Consider the following 18240-nt stretch of genomic DNA (forward strand, 5'->3'; position numbering starts at 1 on the left):
TCAAACACATTTTTTTAATAGCGTTTAAAGTTTCCATCTGAAATAAATAACAATCATACACAGCAATGGAACATGATACTGTTTAAATGGGTTTAAATAGACTGAAAGTCTCAGCGCCGCTAAACAGAGGGAAAATAGCAGCAGGATTCAGGAGCCAACTCTTCCAGCTAGAGAGCGCTCTTCCTAAGTACAATCACATGATGTATGTTTTGTCATATGACATTGATGAGTCGAAAACTGGTCCCGACTCCCGACGCAAACGTCGATTCACCAAGGACAGTAGGAAAACAAAGATTTGAGCTGTCAGGGATGAAATTCCATGAAACTTTGTGAGACCGTTGAGAATATCTGGAGCATGGAATGTTGGGGATTCCTCTCTGCGGTTGCTGCTGCCTGGCTGCTAGGTAGGTTACTTTGTAGACCCGCTTGTCAGGTGTCACTGTAACACGCTGCAGCTAACTTGTTCATTGTGTACGCTGCCTATTTTTTTTTTTAATGTACATAATTGTGTATGTATGTACTGTACTGTAAAAAACTGTGACGCGCCTCTTTCGACTGTGTTGTGAGACGTGCTACAATTCTACCGCTAAATAGAACGAGTCTCGAACGTAAAACTTTAATTTACTGATTTCTTTCAATCAGAGTATGCTGTGTTAATCCAAACATGTTTTGCAAACCTGACATTTAAATTGAACATAATAACTCCGAACAACCATGGTAAAAACGAATCTACAGGCTTGTTTGGTACTGTAGTTTGTTACAGGCAAACTAGACTGCTGCCATACTATAATGGAGACGGAATTAGGGATCATATGACCTGAATTTTAAATAATTGCTTTTCTTGAAGAGGGTGTCTCTCATTCAGCAAAGGAGCTAAGCACAGGGCTAATGTGATTACTGCCACAATAAGGTCTGTGTTTGCTGCTACGCTGACCAGCATTTGTCCATGTTGACACAGGTGAGACTCATTCGATTGCTTAAGTTTGTAGAATCGACCATGTTTGATTCATACAACATTGTGAAACATTACAGGAATCAGGAAGTCAGCTACATTTAATAGAAAAAAAATTATAGGGTGCGGTTTGCTTTCTGTCATGGGAATATTTGGTGTTTTTCCTTGTTATTTATGAACCGCCCCGTCACAGCGTTTATGTGTTTCGTGATCATGGATAATTGATTGTTGTGACCTCTGGATAGCCCCCATAAGGTTTCTGAAGACTTGCTGGTGTGTTCTGTTTACGCTCTCTACTTCCATTACCATGACAACAGTTCAGACAGGTCAAGTGTGGAGCAGGATGTCCCTACTTACTCCTCCCATCGCAGACCTCTAGTATTGTCTCTCCGACCCGCAGGCCTGGCTTTGAGCCAGACGACCCTGGCTCCGACCCTTGAGCCCGCCGTGATGAACACCACGTTCAGCGAAAACATGACTGCGACTCCCATGATCCTGAGTACCACGTCCCCAGGGTGCTCTGCCCTCAACACGTCCACATGCGAGGCCTGTGTCCCCGGATCGTACTACGACAACGGTGGGTCTGGGTCTGGACGACCCGAATCGTCTGTGCTACAGGCTAAAAGATGAATAACCTCGTTAACTTCATACTGTCATTCACGAGTCACGTTCACCTATTTAAATCACCTTGCTATGCTTCACGCCTGATATGTTTTGCGGCTTAGCAGTCATCTACTGATATCAATGTAGTCTTCCCTAGATGGACAAACCCCTGAAAGCCAGTGCACTCTGTCCTAAAGCCGGCTTCTCATCCCCCTGCCAGACACCTTGCTGTGCACCTGCTGCCCCGAGCCAGGCCTGTGTCTGTTTGCTGGAGCTTGCTTCCCATGTTCCAGAGGGTTCTATCAGCCAATGGCTGCACAGCAGCAATGTTTACCCTGCAGTCAGGGCTTTTACACCAAGTACGTTTGTCAGACCGCTCACTCTCTCATTTAAAGATCCTCCATCATCAATCTCGTACATCTCAACCTTCCTTTGGTTTCCGGGCAGTGTCCTGCGTTGTGTTGACCTTTGACCTTATCTGTGTTTCGACCAATCAGTTTCACTGGCAGTCCCGTGTGTCAGTCGTGCCCCCAAGGTTCCTATAGCAACGCCACGGCTTCAGATTCATGTAGAAGCTGTTCTCCAGGTATTTATTTACACAAACATACATGCATGCATGCATTTGGACTGTGTTTTGTTCCATCTGCGCCCACAGCACACAAGTGACGATAATAAATAAATTTTTTAAAAGGCTGTTGAGAACAATAGGTTCTATTGTTTGAAACACGGGACACGGGTCAGATGCTGTACATTCCTCCCAACAAACAAAACAGTTAGAAATATATCTAATAAGAAATCCAAATGTATCCTTAATTTTTTGTTTAGGATTCTACGCTTCACTGCAGAATTCCACGTTGTGTCGGCCGTGTCCACAGGGGTCGTTCTGCAAGTAAGGACCTTGTTTCTGAGCTGCTTCCTCCAACTCTAGGGGCCTTTTCTCCATAGAGAACCAGCCCTCCCTTTGTCTTGTTGTTTGTCTGTAGATCCAACATCACAAGTTATCTCATAAGGTCATATTTACTCAACCAAACAAAAACACACACGTGCCTGAAGTCTTAGTCTGTGGGTGGGGGAAGGGTGTAGATATCATTCTTGTTTATGACTCCATAGTCATTGGAAGTGATTAGTGCTGGTAGGATTCATACTGTACTACCCCAACGGTGTTGAGCACTTACTCTAGGTTCTCTGTGTCTCTGACAGCTCCTCCAGTTGTGCCCAGTGTCAGATCTGTCCAGCCGGAACTGAGTCTCTACTGGCTGCTGCTAAGGACTGCACTCCGTGTCGACCAGGTAACCGCCTGCACCCGTCCCCAGGTGTACGTGGGTGATTCTGTACAAGCCCTGTTCTTCACAAACCCAAACATGATCAAATAAATGAAAGTAGTTCACGGAAATAGTCTAAAGGGGCTGCTCCATGTTAGTATAATAATCTGATGAGCAAGTCCTGATGAGAGTCATATGTTTGTGATTTTCTGGACAGGCATGCACAAGGCTGCCCGGCAGAAGATGTGTCAGATCTGCAGCAGCGGCTTCTTTCAAATCCGCTGGGGTCAAGAGAGCTGCAACATCTGCCCTGAAAACAACTACTGTCCTGTGAGTGCATCATGTCTCTGTTGCTGAGATGTGGTTACTTTGCCATGTGGCTAGTAAATAGAGACTTTTACTTGACTCTGACCACCAAATGTCTGTAGAACTATGCACTTCTGATCTCATCTTACATTTGGTCATTTAGCAGACACTTTTATCCAGAGTGACTTACAGTAAGTACAGGGACATTCCCCCCGAGGGGAGTAGGGTGAAGTGCCTTGCCCAAGGACACAACGTAATTTTGCACGGGCGGGAATCGAACCGGCAACTGTCTGGATAATCGCACGATTCCCTAACCGCTCAGCCATCTGACCTCCTGCAGTACTTTCTAAACACACTGTTTGTACGTCGCTTTGGACAAAAGCGTCTGATAAATGAATACAATCTGTCCCTCAAGAGTCCAGACGTGAACCCCATTCAGTGTCCCAGCGATGCCTTCTGCCCAGAGGGGAGTACAGCGCCTGGATACTGCATGGAAACGTTCTTCCGCAAGGCTGGGGAGGACTGTGAGCTGGCCCCGGTCACCATTGCCCTACTTGTGATTGGTGGAGGGGGTATGTCGTTATTCTCAAGTCAACTTTATTTTTTTATTTTGTTCCCAATAAACAAAATGCCCTTTTGAACGCCACAAATATCCAGCCCACATGACTGATCCTTTTTTGTGAGGTAGTGAGGGATTTGTCTTGGTAGTGTATCCTCTATGGAACAGGAAATATAATTAAATGAAATAAGATTCATGCTCATCTACTGTTCGTGGGTTTGTGTGGGTGATCTGTCTTTTAACCATATTTGTTTCTATCATTTTCTCTTTCTCTCTCTCTTTCTCTATCTCTTTCTTTCTTTCTGTCTCTTTCTCTCTCTCTTTACCTCTCTCTTTACCTCTTTCTCTCTCTCTCTTTCTCTCTCTCTTTACCTCTTTCTCTCTCTCTCTTTCTCTCTCTTGACCTCTCTCTCTCTCTTTACCTCTCTCTTTATCTTTCTCTCTCTTTCTTTCTCTCTCTCTCTTTCTTTCTCTCTTTCTTTACCTCTTTCACTGTCTCTCTCTCTCTCTATTTATCTCTCTCCCTCTCTCTCTTTATCTCTCTCCCTCTTTCTCTCTCTATCTCTCTCCCCCTCTCTCTCTCTCTCTCTCTCTCTCTCTCTCTCTCTCTCTCTCTCTTTCTCTTTATCTCTCTCTCTCTCCCTCTCTTTATCTCTCTCAGTGGCCCTACTCTTCATCATTCTGGTAGTGCTGCGTCGCAGGAAGGACTCAGACGGGGAGCTTGCACAAGCACGAGCGCCGCTGTTACGCAAAGAGCGGCCCCAGGGCCGGTACTACGGCATGCCCTGTGATGCAGAGCCAGTGTACGCTGGCTGGTGAACCTACCACAGGCGTTTCATGTCTGTCTTCATCTGCATTCGGTAATACAGGCTCGAAGAGCTAACTAAGGCACTGTGGTTTCTACGCCTCAACTGTGGGTAGCAGGACTGTTGTTGAAGGACTGACAAAGCTTAAGTTTACCAATTGATCATTTGAAATGAATGAGATCTGTCCTTTGATACACTGCGGTAAGTGTATGTCATTGACAGGCAGAAGGATTGCTCTGTGTTTTGTAGAAGGCTGACTCTTTTGTACACAAACACAGCATTTCTCTGTGAACCTAGTTGAATAGATTTAATAGAGGCTGACTGGAAAGGTGGATAAGGAGTTGCATGCCTCTGTGGATCTGTTTCATGCAACACGAATAGCACTTTTCTTTTTATTTTATATTTGTAATTGTTTTGCACTCACTTTCATGGTACACTGGTTGGTCAAGTTATGCCTTGAAGATGGTTTTAAGTCAGTAAAGTCAGATTACTGCTGTTGAAAAAAGTTTTGTTTTTTATGTATTTGATTGAAATGTGTCCAGAAAAACAGTTGTCTTCATATTATTGTATTTGTATGTGTTAAAGAAAGACAAACTGAACATGGAAAGGTACATGCTGGAATAAAGTTCAACCTTGCCCCTGCCTATTTCTTGTAGATCTCCTGAAGTAGTTTCCTTTTATCCAATACAAACATTTTCAGTTTTAAGATAACTTGATCTACGAAGCTGATGGAGTATATTGACATTATAATTACATTAATTAGACATCTGAAAGTAAATAACATTGATTCACAGTACAATGTGTATATCAAATAATACATGTCCAGTCCACTAGAGGGAGCATTATTTCCAATTGCATTTAGTCTGAACACGGCGACGTGCCGTAGAGGTCACGAAAAATCATGGCGGCTGCCTTGGCACGGAGTGTCCCTGGTATGTTAAACAATGTTGCTATATCAACCTGTAGTTTCTCAGACAATCTGTCTTCTGTGTAATGTAAATATATTGTGAGTGTCTGATATATTGTGAGCATGTTTTACTTTGCAGGTTGGCAGCTGCTAATTACTAACGACTTGTGTTAAAAACAGGCTTGCTAAGGCCGCTCACACTGGTTATCAAGACACCGCAGATATGTCGGTTCTCTGCTGTTATCCATCGCCAAACTGTCCTTAGATGTGCAACCGCAGCCCCCGCTGGGTCTTGGGTTGCTAAAACCATTCAGTCACCTCAGCCGAGCATTCTCCAACGGTAACTTCAATCCATCAGTTTAAAACATAGCATAATATGAAGCTGTGGGCGTATGACCATTAGTTGGGGGTGGGTTGTCAAAGTAAGTTTGCTAGGCATTTCTCACTAAACTTTACCATCCTATTTATTTTGTTTTTGTTCAGTGTATCTCCACTTATTCCAAGCCTGGTCCAGCCGCCCAGCAGAACCCTTACATACTTCAGTCTGAAGAAAGGGAAAAGGAAGACGGTCAGATCGGTGACAAAAAGGTTTCTGCGGCTTCACTGTGGTTTATGGGTCAGACGCAAGGTAACACGCCAACAGGATTTCGCGCTTTGAAATAAACTTTTACTTTGAATATTATTCAACCGTTTCTATAGGTTCAGTTATTTATAATAGGGTTGGCATTAACTCATCGCCCTTCTTTACAGTCAGGATACAAGAAGAAGTTATGGAAGAAAATGCCAGCCAGAAAAAAGCGTCTACGGGAACATGTCTTTTGCAACAAAACACAGAGCAAGCTCTTGAACAAAATGACGACCTCGTTCTGGAAGAGGAGAAATTGGTATGTTAACGATCCCTACGAGAAATACCATGATCGTGTCAACCTCAAAGTTTAATTAGGTGGAGTTCAAGAGGAAAGCCACCTTACTTTGCAATAGTTTCAACTGTAATGGCATCTATACATTTCATAGTACTATTTTCTTTGGACTACTTTTGAGTTTTTGCCATGTTTGTCGCTACAACCAAAACAATAGTTATGACAAATTGCATAGTTACACTTCCAGGTTATGCTAGTTAAAGCAAAACTTTAAATCAAGTGATGTATTGCTCTCATTTGCCATGTGTGTAATTACTTAATAAATGATCAATGTCTCCAATATTTATAATTGTGAAAATGTGAGTCATTGGAAATAACTTAAACATGTCCTAGGAAACAAAACAGGAGCCCAGGCTTCGCATGGTTTCATTTTTAATGTCTGTTGTCAGCTCAACATACTTGACTGAATGTGACGATAATAGAACTAACCATAAATTGTTTTGTTTTTTTAATCCATGATTCCTGTACATTTGTATTCTCTAACTCACATTTTGGTGTTAGTTTACAGTATGATCTGATTCTGGCCTGCCAGAACAAGATACTATTTAGTCATTCAAAGGCCATCTCAGAGATCAATATTTAGTTCAGGGGATCATGCAGCTGTGTCGTGTTACAGATTAACAAACAGCTTCTTAAGCATGTTCACATTTTGTCACAAGTGTTTTGACTGGCCTCAAATCACACAATATGATGAAATTAAGAAACATTTTAAAACACTTTAAAATCAATGTCTATCAGCAAGGCATTAGATGAGGCATAGAATGGACCTGCACAAATTCACTCAATGCACATAATAAACCATTGTCATACCAACTAATATCAAACATCATGCACTGATGACTTCTGTAAATGTGTACAAAAAGATAAACTAATCAGCTACATTGCAACATACTGTAGTATGGATCATTTCTTATTTTCACTCATTGAAAAGGATTTCACATTCCAACATCTTAACCCTTGTGTTATCTTCGGGTCATTCTGACCCATCAGTCATTGTGACCCACCGTCGTATTGCGACAACTTTACCGCATACAAAAACAAAGTGAAGCATTTTCTTTTAACCGTGGGCTGTCTCAGACCCCCCACATTGCAAAGGTTAAAAGAAAATTATTTTTATTTGTTTTTGTATTGGGTAAAATTGGGTAAACACAACGATGGTTCGGTATGAACCTTTGGGTCATGTGACCCGAAGGCAGCACAAGGGTTAACAATAAACACTGATACTACACTAATGCATTATGATCATATTTTACCCACAATGTTCATTTTGCCAATAGAAGGATATTCATGTGCAACACAAGTGTATGCCTATAGTTTGCTATAAGATAAAGTGAAGTTGATGTGTAAACAGAATAATTGTACCTGAGTAGTGTTCATTTTGCCTTTGAGACACTGTCTTGATACAGTTAACGAAAAGAATTGCTGCCCAAATCCCAACCTTCAATATCAGACACAGTGACAACTAGAGAATTTAGGCTCAGTGACAAGACAGTGCAGTGCCTTAACTACAGCGAAGAAATCTTTGATTACGACAAGTCAAGCCCATAATTATTGGCAAAACACATTCCCAATAATAAATCAATCTATTACAAGACAATTAAAACCTGTCCACTATAAACTGCAAAGTATTGGACTATGCAGGACACCAACAAGCATCAGAACATTTACTTTTGAATTGCTCAGTGAACAGCCAAGTATTACAGTGTCATCAGACTCTGAGAAATACCACAGTTTACAGAGTTTCTAATCAGCAATAATAAACCTGAAAGAAACTCTACAGAAATGAGTCTGTCACTGTTCTCAATGCTACTCTTATACAGCTGTTAAATCTAGACTGGACAATAGATTGTCACAGATTCCACTGAGTAATATGCTGCGGTTAGTGATGCCAAAGGAAATGTTTTAGTCCTCACTACTGGACTTTTCTTTTTTTTTTTTAAGAAAATTCAGAAGTAGAGCAGTGACATCACCTGCCAATCATGATCTGATCAAGTGTTAAGGCTTTATATGCAGAGGTAAGGAGAAGTAAAACATTGCATGTTTTTCAATATATATATATTTTTTGTTTAGTGCTAATTACTAATTAGCACAGGGGAAGCATTGCCTTTCCTCTTCAGATAAACGCCACCTTGTAGGAGCTACAAAGACCTGACTGAGCCTTCCCATGAAACCTTGTGTGGCTGAACTGACAGTGCAGATCTGATTGGCTAGTTGAAAGCTCTCCCTAAACTCAGAGAGTTAGTGCAAAAAGCACAGACGCATGCTCTGTTAAAGTCCCCTCGCCGGCCACTCCATGTCTGCTCCAGTGTCATTCCTCATGTGACATCTCAAACAGGGTCCTTGAGGATAACTCGGTGACAGTACATTCTGTTGTTTACTGTATGACACACCAGCAGACTTAGAGCCAGAGAAACACACATGCGCCTGTTTCCCCAAACATTATATAAAAACAACTAATCAAAATGACAAATAAAACTGTACATACATACAAAAAAATATTCAGTAATCGACAAAGAAAAAGTCAAATCAATTCCAAATGTCTATCCAGTATGACCCATGCTACTCGTGTTGCCCTGGGACACTGCTTTGTTAACACAATGTACCACAAGCCATACAGCACAAGAAAAAAGTAGAACGTTGCTTTGGTTAAACCTTATGCTAATACAAGGCTGCTTTATACTTTTAGCTTTTGGCCATATTTTCTGTTTTCATCTTCCTCTTTACCTCGCAGCTAAGGCAGACAAAGCAGTCTTGGTGTATTTTACATGGCTTCACTGTTTGAGGAAAGAGCACTCCTGGATCTTGTGAGTGGTCTCAGGACTCTAGGGGGAGGCTATATGGAAAGAAAGAGAAAGAGGCAGAAAAGAAAAAAAGAGTTCAGTCAACCATCACTGATATGGAAGCAGCAAGCACTGTGCCAATTAAGAAACTCAATTTAGAAAATATGACATGATACATGGAAAGGATGCAATCCTGAAACGGCCCCATTAACAGTAATGTATACTGTAATCTAGTCAGGTCAAGTCATGTAAGCAACGAAACCCTAATTTACAACGTCTGTCTCCCATGTATCAATATCATATTCAACTTCCTGTTTTCACTCATCATGTCTCATTGGAAGTACATAGTCACACACACATACAGCCCTTGAAAAAAAGTCAAAAACAAAAAATCCCAATTCATTACCATACTACTACACACACACGTTAGAGACAAGCAACAACGCAAGAGACAAGCAACAACTTACTGCTATTGCACTTCTGGTTAGACCTAAACTACATTTCGTTGCCTTGTACCTGTACTTGTGTAATGACAATAAAGTTGAATCTAATCTAATCTAAAATCCAACTGGTCGCTAATGCCCTGCTTCACACTAGCTCTACAGAGCCATTCTACGAGGGTTCGGTTAGATGTGCGCCAGTGAGGTTTAGTGACTCAGTGTGTTAGTCACGGCACTCCAGAGGCAGGTGGTATCATGCCCCAGCTGAGCAGCTGGATGAAAGCAGTACCTCAGGTGCCTTCCTCTTAACCAGCATGAGCTGTGGGGAGCTTGGGCCTCTCCCCTTCCACCTCCCCGTCTCAGTCAGGCCTGGTGCTGCCGAGGGTGGGTTAGGTGGAGAGGGTGGGGCGGGGGGGGGGAGTGGTTTATGTGTGGAGAGGGTGGAGAGGGTGGAGTGTGGGGTGGACAGGAGGGGTGGCTTAGGTGTGGAGGGTTGGGAGGGTGGGGTGGGAGTGGCAGGTGGAGACGGGGTGGAGGGTGGAGAGGGCGTGGGGGTCAGAGAGGGCGTAGGGGTCAGAGAGGGCGTGGGGGTCAGAGAGGGCGTGGGGGTCAGAGAGGGTGTGGGGGTCAGAGAGGGCGTAGGGGATGTGCGTTCAGTCAGGGATTCAGAGGGCATTCGAAGCAGTGACAGGGGCTCCTTGGCGTCACACTGGTCCAAACTTAACACCTCATATTCAGACATGTCAAAGTCCTGCCCTGCACCGTGAGAATGGACGGTGGGGAAAATAAGCAAACAAACTTGCAAACATACAGTCATCCTGCCATCACTACACTGAAAGAGGCAGATTCACATCTGACAGCAATTTTCTGATGTGCTGTAATTCATGTTATTCCTGTGGTATGAGAATGCAGAGACCACCGTACTGGAAAAAGAAAATAATACAAGATAACTGCAACGACTGTCTGTCAACAAGCAACACAGTCCCACTAGGACCCCTTCTGTATAGGCCTTCTCAGTCTCTGTTGAATTATGCTCAGTGAACTGGATTTCCTTCCCATATAACCATTTAACCAAGTCTGGACTCAGTATTGTAAAAAGAAAAAAGTATATCACTTGATTTACAATTTAGGCCAGAAAGCAGTTGTTTTGTTCCATTTTTGTCCAACAGCTTAATTTCTATAAATGGTTAATGATCCCTCTAAGGCATAAATGTGTAGAAGGTCTTATATTAGTGGACTTCATTAATACATGTTAACACAGAGAGCATGATGCAAAAAGTCTAAAATAATTATTGAAATCCGAGCCCTGTGTTTCTATGTAGCAGATAAGATAGCATGGAATGCAAGCCTCTGGTCAGAGATATGAACAACAGACAAAAGGCTGTGTCTGGCTGGCAGCTTGGGGCTTGATCCACAGTTAGACAGTGTCACATACAGGAAGGGACATCTGAGTTAAAGGGGACATGGAAAGTGAGGGTGCAGAACAATATCAGGGGCATAAACAGGAAGCACAACGTACGTAACACGTGTGATAATGTTTGTTGTGTGGAGGAAACAGACACGCTTTTCTGCAGTACGGCACTACCTTTTTAATCCCCAGGGAAATATAATTCAAAACTGTTGCTATTTTCTACTTCTCTAAACTCTACCCTTACACTGACACAATCACCTATGACAAACTAAACAGTTCCCTCATCTCTGATTGTTGCTGTGACCATGACAGTGCTGAACTTGTTCGGAACGGTTTTACTCACCCTTAGTGCCGCCTGCACTCTCTGACTTGCTGCGCATCATGGGTCTGGGCCTGTGCTGTCCTGTTGTAGACTGTGTGGTGACAGATGCAGGGCTGTCGGGGTCCAACTGGTAGGAGGACAAGTCCTGCATGCTGAAGCTACGAAGTCTGTCGGACAGCACCCCTTGACCCTATGAGCGAAACACAACACACATACACAGTATTGCCACAGCAAACCAAACAGCTCATTCTTTGCATCCTTTTCCTTTTCTAAAAGCCTTAACAGAGTTATGGTACAGTTCTATGATCATACATAATACATAATTATTCCAGTAACGATCACATGACTTGTTTTGATTGAGGATCACAACCTCACTTCGTCAACACAAATCAAGTATTTTAATCTGAGTCAGCAGTACCTTTGTGGCAGCCATGACTGCAGCTGTGGCTGCGACGTTGAGTCCTTTCCTCCCAAAATGCACCAGGGTGTCATAACTTTTGTCCTTGGCTTGGCAAAGATAGTCATCAATGTCCTGGTCCAAGCAGAAAAAAAACATAAATATTAATTTAGCTTGTTTCATAAGGCTATGGGATAAGTCTTCAAAAAGTAAAAAATAAAATAATATTTTGACCCACAGCTATGTTGGTTATGTTAACCTCTATACTGTGTGTGTGTGGGTGCTTCACTCTATTCTCACTTTAATTCACAATACATTTCCTAAAGGAAATGTCATTTCCTTTATCATTATACTGACTTATCTAACACTTGGAAAATTATGAGATGTATATTTTTTTGCTGTCATTTGTTACACACAGGAAAGTGACAAAACAATTATGTTGTGACTTTCAGTTATCTTGTCATCAGACTACAATAGGACAATGAAAACAGGATTGACGGAGTGGCCTCACCTTCTCTTTAGAGGAAAGTGTAGGATGAACAAACTTCCTGTACAGGACGCTTGACCCCTTGGTGTAGGGGGATAGCAGCCAAACCACAAAAGCAATCTTCAACTCGTAATAGAAAGGGATCCTTCGACGGCAAAGGAAAGTGGAGTCATTACCACTTGAAAAACATTGTCTATGTTGTAACACATGAACTGTCATGAAACAGAAGATATTTTCTTACCAACAAATAAAGATATCTGTGATCGCCTCCAAAGTAGTGAATAGAGCAAATATTATCCAGTACATCATCCATTTCACCTTTATGAAGGGATACATGTAAAGGTAAACCGAAATGTAAATACTTTTAGTTTCTAAAGTAAAGTTAATTATGCATTATCAAAAATAAGAAAGATAATTACTTAAACTATTAATACTTACATATTCTTTCACATCTTTTGACTTGACTGCTTTGTATGATGAGTATGCAGGGTATAGTGTGCCAAAGATCAGCCTAGAGGAAACAGTACATGTCACAAGTCTGCCTCAAGTGCAAAATCCTTTAAGTGAAATGTACGTGTGCCATCATACACTGACATTGTGCTACAAGGTGCATCAATCTTTTATACATTTCACCTTGTAATACCCTACTTTAAATACCATTACATTGTAAACTATTTTTAAACAAATAAATTAATCTAGCTTTAGTCCTCCCCATACACCTGTGCTGGCAGTATAACTTTCGGACAAGACCTCCTTGAAATGCAACAGTCAGGCAACAGCTGTTTGTGTGACCTGATCAAATTACTGACCCACATATGCCTGCACCGTTTCGCCTTGTAGATGACAGCGCTATCAGAGTTTGTGTTTATAAAAGGTCACCAAAATAAATTAGTAACGCATGCATGAACGGGTATCTTATTTACAGGCCTATCTCCTGAATGTTCAGGACATTACATTAATCTAATGTCGTGTTGAGTAGGGGTTATAGTCTTGAATACCAAGACAGCTTTATAGCTTAGGTCGAGCCTACCAGACGGGTTTGTAATATGATAATGTAATCTAAATTAAATTGATTTGCTATTTTGAGATTTAGCCACACCAAAACCCAAAAAGCACTGGCTGTGTTGATTATTTGTCAATAAGAAATGAGTCGAATTAGCAAGCATTTTCATGGACATATTATCCAAAATGATTACTGAGCAAGAATTATTAAACATGTTCCCAGTCAAGTCTAGAATTCTGTGCAAAACTTGGATTGTAACCTGAGTAGACTGACCCATCCCTTTGTTTTCTAAATACAGGACATCAAGTAACACAAAATAGCTGCACTCTCAGGCGCTCGAATCTGGGCTACGTGACATTTTATTTGGTTATTTTGTGTTCTATATAGGCTACATGTCCACATGCAGGCCTATTGGTAGACGGACAGACTGTTAATAATTCATATAGCCTATGAATTTATTTAAGACAATCATTACATTTCTTTGTCTAGAATTGTAACAAAAACAGGCTATAATAATATGATAATGGATTCAGCACCTCAGGAAGACAACATATTCAAATTATTACAACTGAAATGACTAAACATCCTCAGTCAAAAAACACCGTTCCAGTTTTACGAGCAGACATATCTGTCTCAAACCACCAAGTCACGGCGGCTGATTCCGCTTAGAAATAAGAGGTATGAACAGCTACAGCATGAAGAACGGCTATTGATGACATGCACCTTGTTACAGAGTGCCAATCTAGACAACGACACGTGTTATAATATTAAAAGGCTAACAATAGGGGTTTCCAAAAGGAGAACAATATGCTATTAAAAACAACTTACACCACAAGTCTGGAGATAATCCACGAGACCATTGCGCTGGGAAGGCGACGGAACGCGCTGTGTGGGGAGGAGTTTCTGTTTTAAAGCAGTTGCTATTTGACAGGCGCGTTAGTGAGCCCAGCGTCAAGGGTCTTGGCGCACGCAGACACGAACGTGATTCGGAATGAACAATTTTATTGTCAGGCTACTAACATATATTTTTTTGTAGTATTAGTATCACTATCAGAACAGTAATTAAATAAACGAAAACATATAATCTTAATGAATTAAAACGTGTCACCCGGTCAACCTTCAGTGCCTCGTGCAGCTCTGCCGCTCTGGTAACCTACATAGGCATAAAAGAAATTGGAATGAGGCAGATTTAAATTACATTTTACAAAGGCTTCTGGGGAGGATTTTGGCTAAAGGAAAGCTAACACCCCTTTGAAACCACCCCCAGGAGAATGATCTAACCGCTTCATTCTTCTATTAGTCTTCAAGGTTTTCACATGATGCCCCATCCCCAAAATGGAACAATGTTTGTAAAGTGATCGTGTTTCAATTCCTGCTGATCGCATTCTAGTCAACAGCCACTTGAAGACAAAAGGATCTAAGGAACAAAGCTATCCATCCTCAAAAGTTTATTTTCATAATTTCCAACCCACATACAAAACAATGTATACACACAAAGAAACAGTACATAGGGTCTGACATAAGTATAACAAATATTTTGATTGAACCATCCCCTTCTAAATATGTCCAGAGGACATTTTTAGGACAAAACACTTTAATAGGCGGAATTTCAATGTAAAAACGTTAGAGGTGCATGCATTACTCTGACAAACACACTTTTGTATGTGAGACAGACAACATATAACAAAGACACATATGTACTGTACATAGACAAACTGGCAAAGATGAAAATAAATCTATATTTAGTTCTAGTGTTTCAGACACAAAGAAGTCAGGAATTACTTTGCTCATATTAAGTATGTTGACCACATTTGAGTGTAATTACATCACAGATCATGAAATCCTAAATGATATCTGAGTCGATGACAAACGCAAACAGAGAGAGCAGAAGGGGCGCGTCGTTAACTCATTAAAAGCAAGACACATTTTTGTTTTCTGCACTCCAAGCTTTGGATAAAACCAAGATGTTCCTTGTTAAGGCCGACTGTCCAACATTCTGGAAAAACTTTTTTTTTATCAAACTCAGCTCTAAACATGGCATTTCATTGTCTCGGTCTGTTTTATCCAAAAGAATAATATTTGGAAGAGGGAGAACATGATGTGGGAAAGACCCCAGGTACACTCTACACCGATAATGTCTTTGTACATCCTTGGGCGGACAGAAGGGCAGAGGAGAGGACTTCCTAACTCCTCAAGGCTGCTAATCTAGACTGCATCTCTTCGATGTCCTCCTCTGACTCTTCATCCGAGGCTGCAGCGGCTCCGGCTGGTTCCATTTCAGGCAGGGCGTCTGTGACTTTGCTGGGCGCTTTGCCAAGGGCACCTGCAACACGATAAACCACCAGGGGTCAATGTTTCCTTTTCCCTTCTTTGCAGAACGTGAAATAGAACGTAGACATCTGCAGTTCACTCCTACACAATGTTGTTTTAAAAAAGGGGGGATTGCTTGCTCGCTATACTAGTTCGACGAGTATTGCTTTACAGCAGACAATTACATTTAGTCATTTAGCAGACGCTCTTATCCAGAGCGACTTACAGTAAGTACAGGGACATTCCCCCCAAGGCAAGTAGGATGAAGTGCCTTGCCCAAGGACACAACGTCATTTTGCACAGCCAGGAATAGAACCGGCAACCTTCTGATTAATAGCCCGATTCCATAACCGCTCAGCCACCTGACCCCCAGACGCTCATCATCAACCGGCATAACATGCTGCTTTCATAAATGAAGGGGCTCTTATTACCGGCTGTGATCTCATAGAGGATCTTGTCAACTTCGGCCTCCGCTGCTTCCTCCATCTCCTCCTCATCCTCCATGCCCTCAAACGTATCTTCCAGCATCTCCTCTATGATACCAGCCTACAAACACAAATCAGCACAGCAACAAAACAGTCGGCAAGAATCGACAAAAAAAAATTACGGTGGGAACAAATATTTCCTCAAATGGATTTACGGAGAGTTAGGCGAGATCAATGAATAAGGCGGGGGCTGTTAATACACAGTAAAAAAAAGCGCGATGCGCTCCTAACCTTCATCATCTCCTTGGACAGTTCCCTCATGGTGGCCTGTATCTCAGGGATCTTGACGAGGTTCTGCATGGCTTTCATCACCTCCGTGCTCTTCTGGAGGGCTCCAGCCACGCGCAACACAGCTAAAGAGACGTAGCATGAGAACTATTAACACCAAAGCATTTGAATCTATCAGCGATATATCATAAATACATATGTCCTACAACTATTCCCGACCTTTCCCATTTTGCGGCCTACGTGCATAGCTCAAATACTTTTTACAAACTTTTAGGGGCATCATTGATGAGGACTCTACTATACTCTTGTACTCTGCTCTGCTTTGCTTTAATCAACTTTGTTTTAGGCTTCTCTGTTCTCCTTTCACTGTGTGTGAAAAAAGAAAAACAGAAGAAAGTTTTGAAGTGTTGAAAAAATATTTTCAGAAAAAGGTTTTGGGTTTTTACAGTCTATGCGGAAAAAGAAAAGTTTCACAAAATATATTTTAGAAAAAAAGTTTTGAAAGGTTAAAAAATATTTTTTTACAAACGCTGGGAATTGGGAATCGCTGTTCTACAAGTAAATAAAACACTCTCCTCGTCCTAACACACAATAACATCATAAACACTTCTATCTTACTCACATAGCTGGTTCTTCATGCTGAGAAGTACAGAGTTCATTTGGGCTTTCGAAGCGTAAAGCTTGCTGACGGCACGTTTGGACTGTATCATCTCTTTAGCAAGGATGACACAAACATCCCTCTGTCCTTTTTTAGCAGCATCCTTGATCGATCTCTTGACCTTCTCTTCCTCCCTCTGAATGTCTGCAACACAACATGGGGTAACATTATATGATTTATATAAATAGCCAAAATGCCCACTGCTGCTAAATAGTTGAACATTTTGACCATGGGGGATTTCAGAAAATGTACTCATAGTTTGGGAAAACTGACAGTTGTGTCTTCTTCTCACCTCGAATCTGTCTGTCAATCACTCTCATCTCCTTTCGAATTTTGAGAGACCATTCATTTATCTGGAATGACACACGTTTGTTTAGCAGTGGTAAACTGCGAAAGAGGCCTATAAATAAAGTAGCCCGTAATCCTTAAATAACGTGTAATATGTAAACGTACGTCAAGAGGATGGCTAGCTATGGTCAATGCGGACAACGTTACAAACTGGAAAAAATCGATCTATGACTACCACCAGAGTCAAGTTGATTGTTTACATTTCAAGACAACTGACGTTAGCTAGCTAGCTAACGTTAGTTGGACACATGCGTGTTAACAGGCGGGCTAACGCTATATTTCTATGAACAGGAGCCTGACCGAAGCTTTTTAAACACTCGTTGACATTTAAAAAACATACGTTTTAAAGAAGTGACATCTAACCCAATCTTAATATCAAATAGCTAACTTGCTAGGCTAGCTTAATCAGCAACAGTTTGGGTAGAGCTAACTAGCTAGCTTGTTAAGCTAGACAAATACCTCACGATAGCACCACCACAACTACAAGATACCTTTATCTTACCAAGTCTTTCGGTGGTTTTTCGTGTGTTCTCCCAAACAGTCCCATTTTAAGTACGTTAACGTTAGCTAACCTAGCAGAGCAGAAAAGACAACTGCACTTCAATGACTTCCTGATTCCCAGTCCCTACTGAAGCATGATACTAGCAGAAAGTGGGGCGTATTCCATTGTGGAAAATTGTTCCTCCTCGCTCACAAAGTTATCTGAAATGTTTGGGGTTGGGCGATGCAAGACATGGCTCCTCCGATCCGGTCATACATTGACTACTTTTAGCTATGGCCCATACTTTTAGTCGCCCTATGAACAAATAATTTCCTTGTGTTTACCTCCAAATTATCATGTGAAAACACACGAACGAGCGCACGAAAAGGAAACAATGTTCATAAATGGAACGTGCCCAACACTCTCCTCCACTATATCCATCACAGATGCTGCTCTGAGTTTTTCTGCAATCAGAACTAGATGTCGTTTATTGGCGGAAGCAGATTCATTATTCGTTTAAAAAAAATCATATCAAGTTGGTATCTACATTTTTCCAGACTAAAGTCAGAATATAA

At 41.6% G+C, this 18240-nt stretch overlaps 4 protein-coding genes across 4 annotated transcripts; 2 read left to right on the top strand and 2 right to left on the bottom strand.

Annotated features, from left to right (window-relative positions):
* Positions 1 to 175: 175 nt before the first annotated feature.
* On the top strand, positions 176 to 5145 carry si:dkey-21a6.5 (proprotein convertase subtilisin/kexin type 5). The gene is made up of 9 exons (XM_062470351.1): positions 176 to 404; positions 1353 to 1529; positions 1776 to 1914; positions 2053 to 2141; positions 2381 to 2444; positions 2756 to 2844; positions 3035 to 3147; positions 3539 to 3695; positions 4344 to 5145. The coding sequence occupies exons 1-9, from the start codon at positions 320 to 322 to the stop codon at positions 4499 to 4501; spliced, it is 1071 nt and encodes a 356-aa protein (XP_062326335.1). The 5' UTR covers positions 176 to 319; the 3' UTR covers positions 4502 to 5145.
* Positions 5146 to 5300: 155 nt separating this feature from the next.
* On the top strand, positions 5301 to 6597 carry mrpl35 (mitochondrial ribosomal protein L35). The gene is made up of 4 exons (XM_062470386.1): positions 5301 to 5420; positions 5576 to 5735; positions 5879 to 6023; positions 6146 to 6597. The coding sequence occupies exons 1-4, from the start codon at positions 5390 to 5392 to the stop codon at positions 6332 to 6334; spliced, it is 525 nt and encodes a 174-aa protein (XP_062326370.1). The 5' UTR covers positions 5301 to 5389; the 3' UTR covers positions 6335 to 6597.
* A 73-nt stretch (positions 6598 to 6670) lies between these two features.
* On the bottom strand, positions 6671 to 14116 carry reep1 (receptor accessory protein 1). The gene is made up of 10 exons (XM_062470388.1): positions 13984 to 14116; positions 12591 to 12663; positions 12394 to 12470; positions 12177 to 12297; positions 11687 to 11800; positions 11290 to 11458; positions 10120 to 10291; positions 9825 to 9954; positions 7532 to 9148; positions 6671 to 7271 (listed from the first exon to the last, which is right to left on the bottom strand). The coding sequence occupies exons 1-9, from the start codon at positions 14013 to 14015 to the stop codon at positions 9077 to 9079; spliced, it is 960 nt and encodes a 319-aa protein (XP_062326372.1). The 5' UTR covers positions 14016 to 14116; the 3' UTR covers positions 6671 to 7271; positions 7532 to 9076.
* Positions 14117 to 14588: 472 nt separating this feature from the next.
* On the bottom strand, positions 14589 to 18079 carry chmp3 (charged multivesicular body protein 3). The gene is made up of 6 exons (XM_062470385.1): positions 17687 to 18079; positions 17129 to 17189; positions 16801 to 16980; positions 16182 to 16303; positions 15897 to 16011; positions 14589 to 15478 (listed from the first exon to the last, which is right to left on the bottom strand). Exons 1-6 carry the CDS (start codon positions 17729 to 17731, stop codon positions 15339 to 15341), a joined length of 663 nt encoding a protein of 220 aa, XP_062326369.1. The 5' UTR covers positions 17732 to 18079; the 3' UTR covers positions 14589 to 15338.
* Between the last annotated feature and the right edge of the window lie 161 nt (positions 18080 to 18240).

This window comes from Osmerus eperlanus, chromosome 9 (assembly GCF_963692335.1).
Source record: "Osmerus eperlanus chromosome 9, fOsmEpe2.1, whole genome shotgun sequence".
NCBI classification, from domain to species: Eukaryota; Metazoa; Chordata; class Actinopteri; order Osmeriformes; family Osmeridae; genus Osmerus; species Osmerus eperlanus.

Coding starts and splice junctions, on each gene's coding strand:
- chmp3 (XM_062470385.1), bottom strand. CDS start 17,731: ATGGGACTGTTTGGGAGAACACACGAAAAACCACCGAAAGACTTG. Junction 17,190..17,686: donor AAAAACCACCGAAAGACTTG/GTAAGATAAAGG, acceptor GTGTCATTCCAG/ATAAATGAATGGTCTCTCAA. Junction 15,479..15,896: donor CCTCTATGAGATCACAGCCG/GTAATAAGAGCC, acceptor ATCGTGTTGCAG/GTGCCCTTGGCAAAGCGCCC.
- reep1 (XM_062470388.1), bottom strand. CDS start 14,015: ATGGTCTCGTGGATTATCTCCAGACTTGTGGT. Junction 12,298..12,393: donor ACAGATATCTTTATTTGTTG/GTAAGAAAATAT, acceptor TTGCCGTCGAAG/GATCCCTTTCTATTACGAGT. Junction 11,459..11,686: donor CAGTCATGGCTGCCACAAAG/GTACTGCTGACT, acceptor TTTCGCTCATAG/GGTCAAGGGGTGCTGTCCGA.
- si:dkey-21a6.5 (XM_062470351.1), top strand. CDS start 320: ATGAAACTTTGTGAGACCGTTGAGAATATCTGGAGCATGGAATGTTGG. Junction 3,148..3,538: donor CTGAAAACAACTACTGTCCT/GTGAGTGCATCA, acceptor CTGTCCCTCAAG/AGTCCAGACGTGAACCCCAT. Junction 3,696..4,343: donor ACTTGTGATTGGTGGAGGGG/GTATGTCGTTAT, acceptor TATCTCTCTCAG/TGGCCCTACTCTTCATCATT.
- mrpl35 (XM_062470386.1), top strand. CDS start 5,390: ATGGCGGCTGCCTTGGCACGGAGTGTCCCTG. Junction 5,736..5,878: donor CAGCCGAGCATTCTCCAACG/GTAACTTCAATC, acceptor GTTTTTGTTCAG/TGTATCTCCACTTATTCCAA. Junction 6,024..6,145: donor GTTTATGGGTCAGACGCAAG/GTAACACGCCAA, acceptor CCTTCTTTACAG/TCAGGATACAAGAAGAAGTT.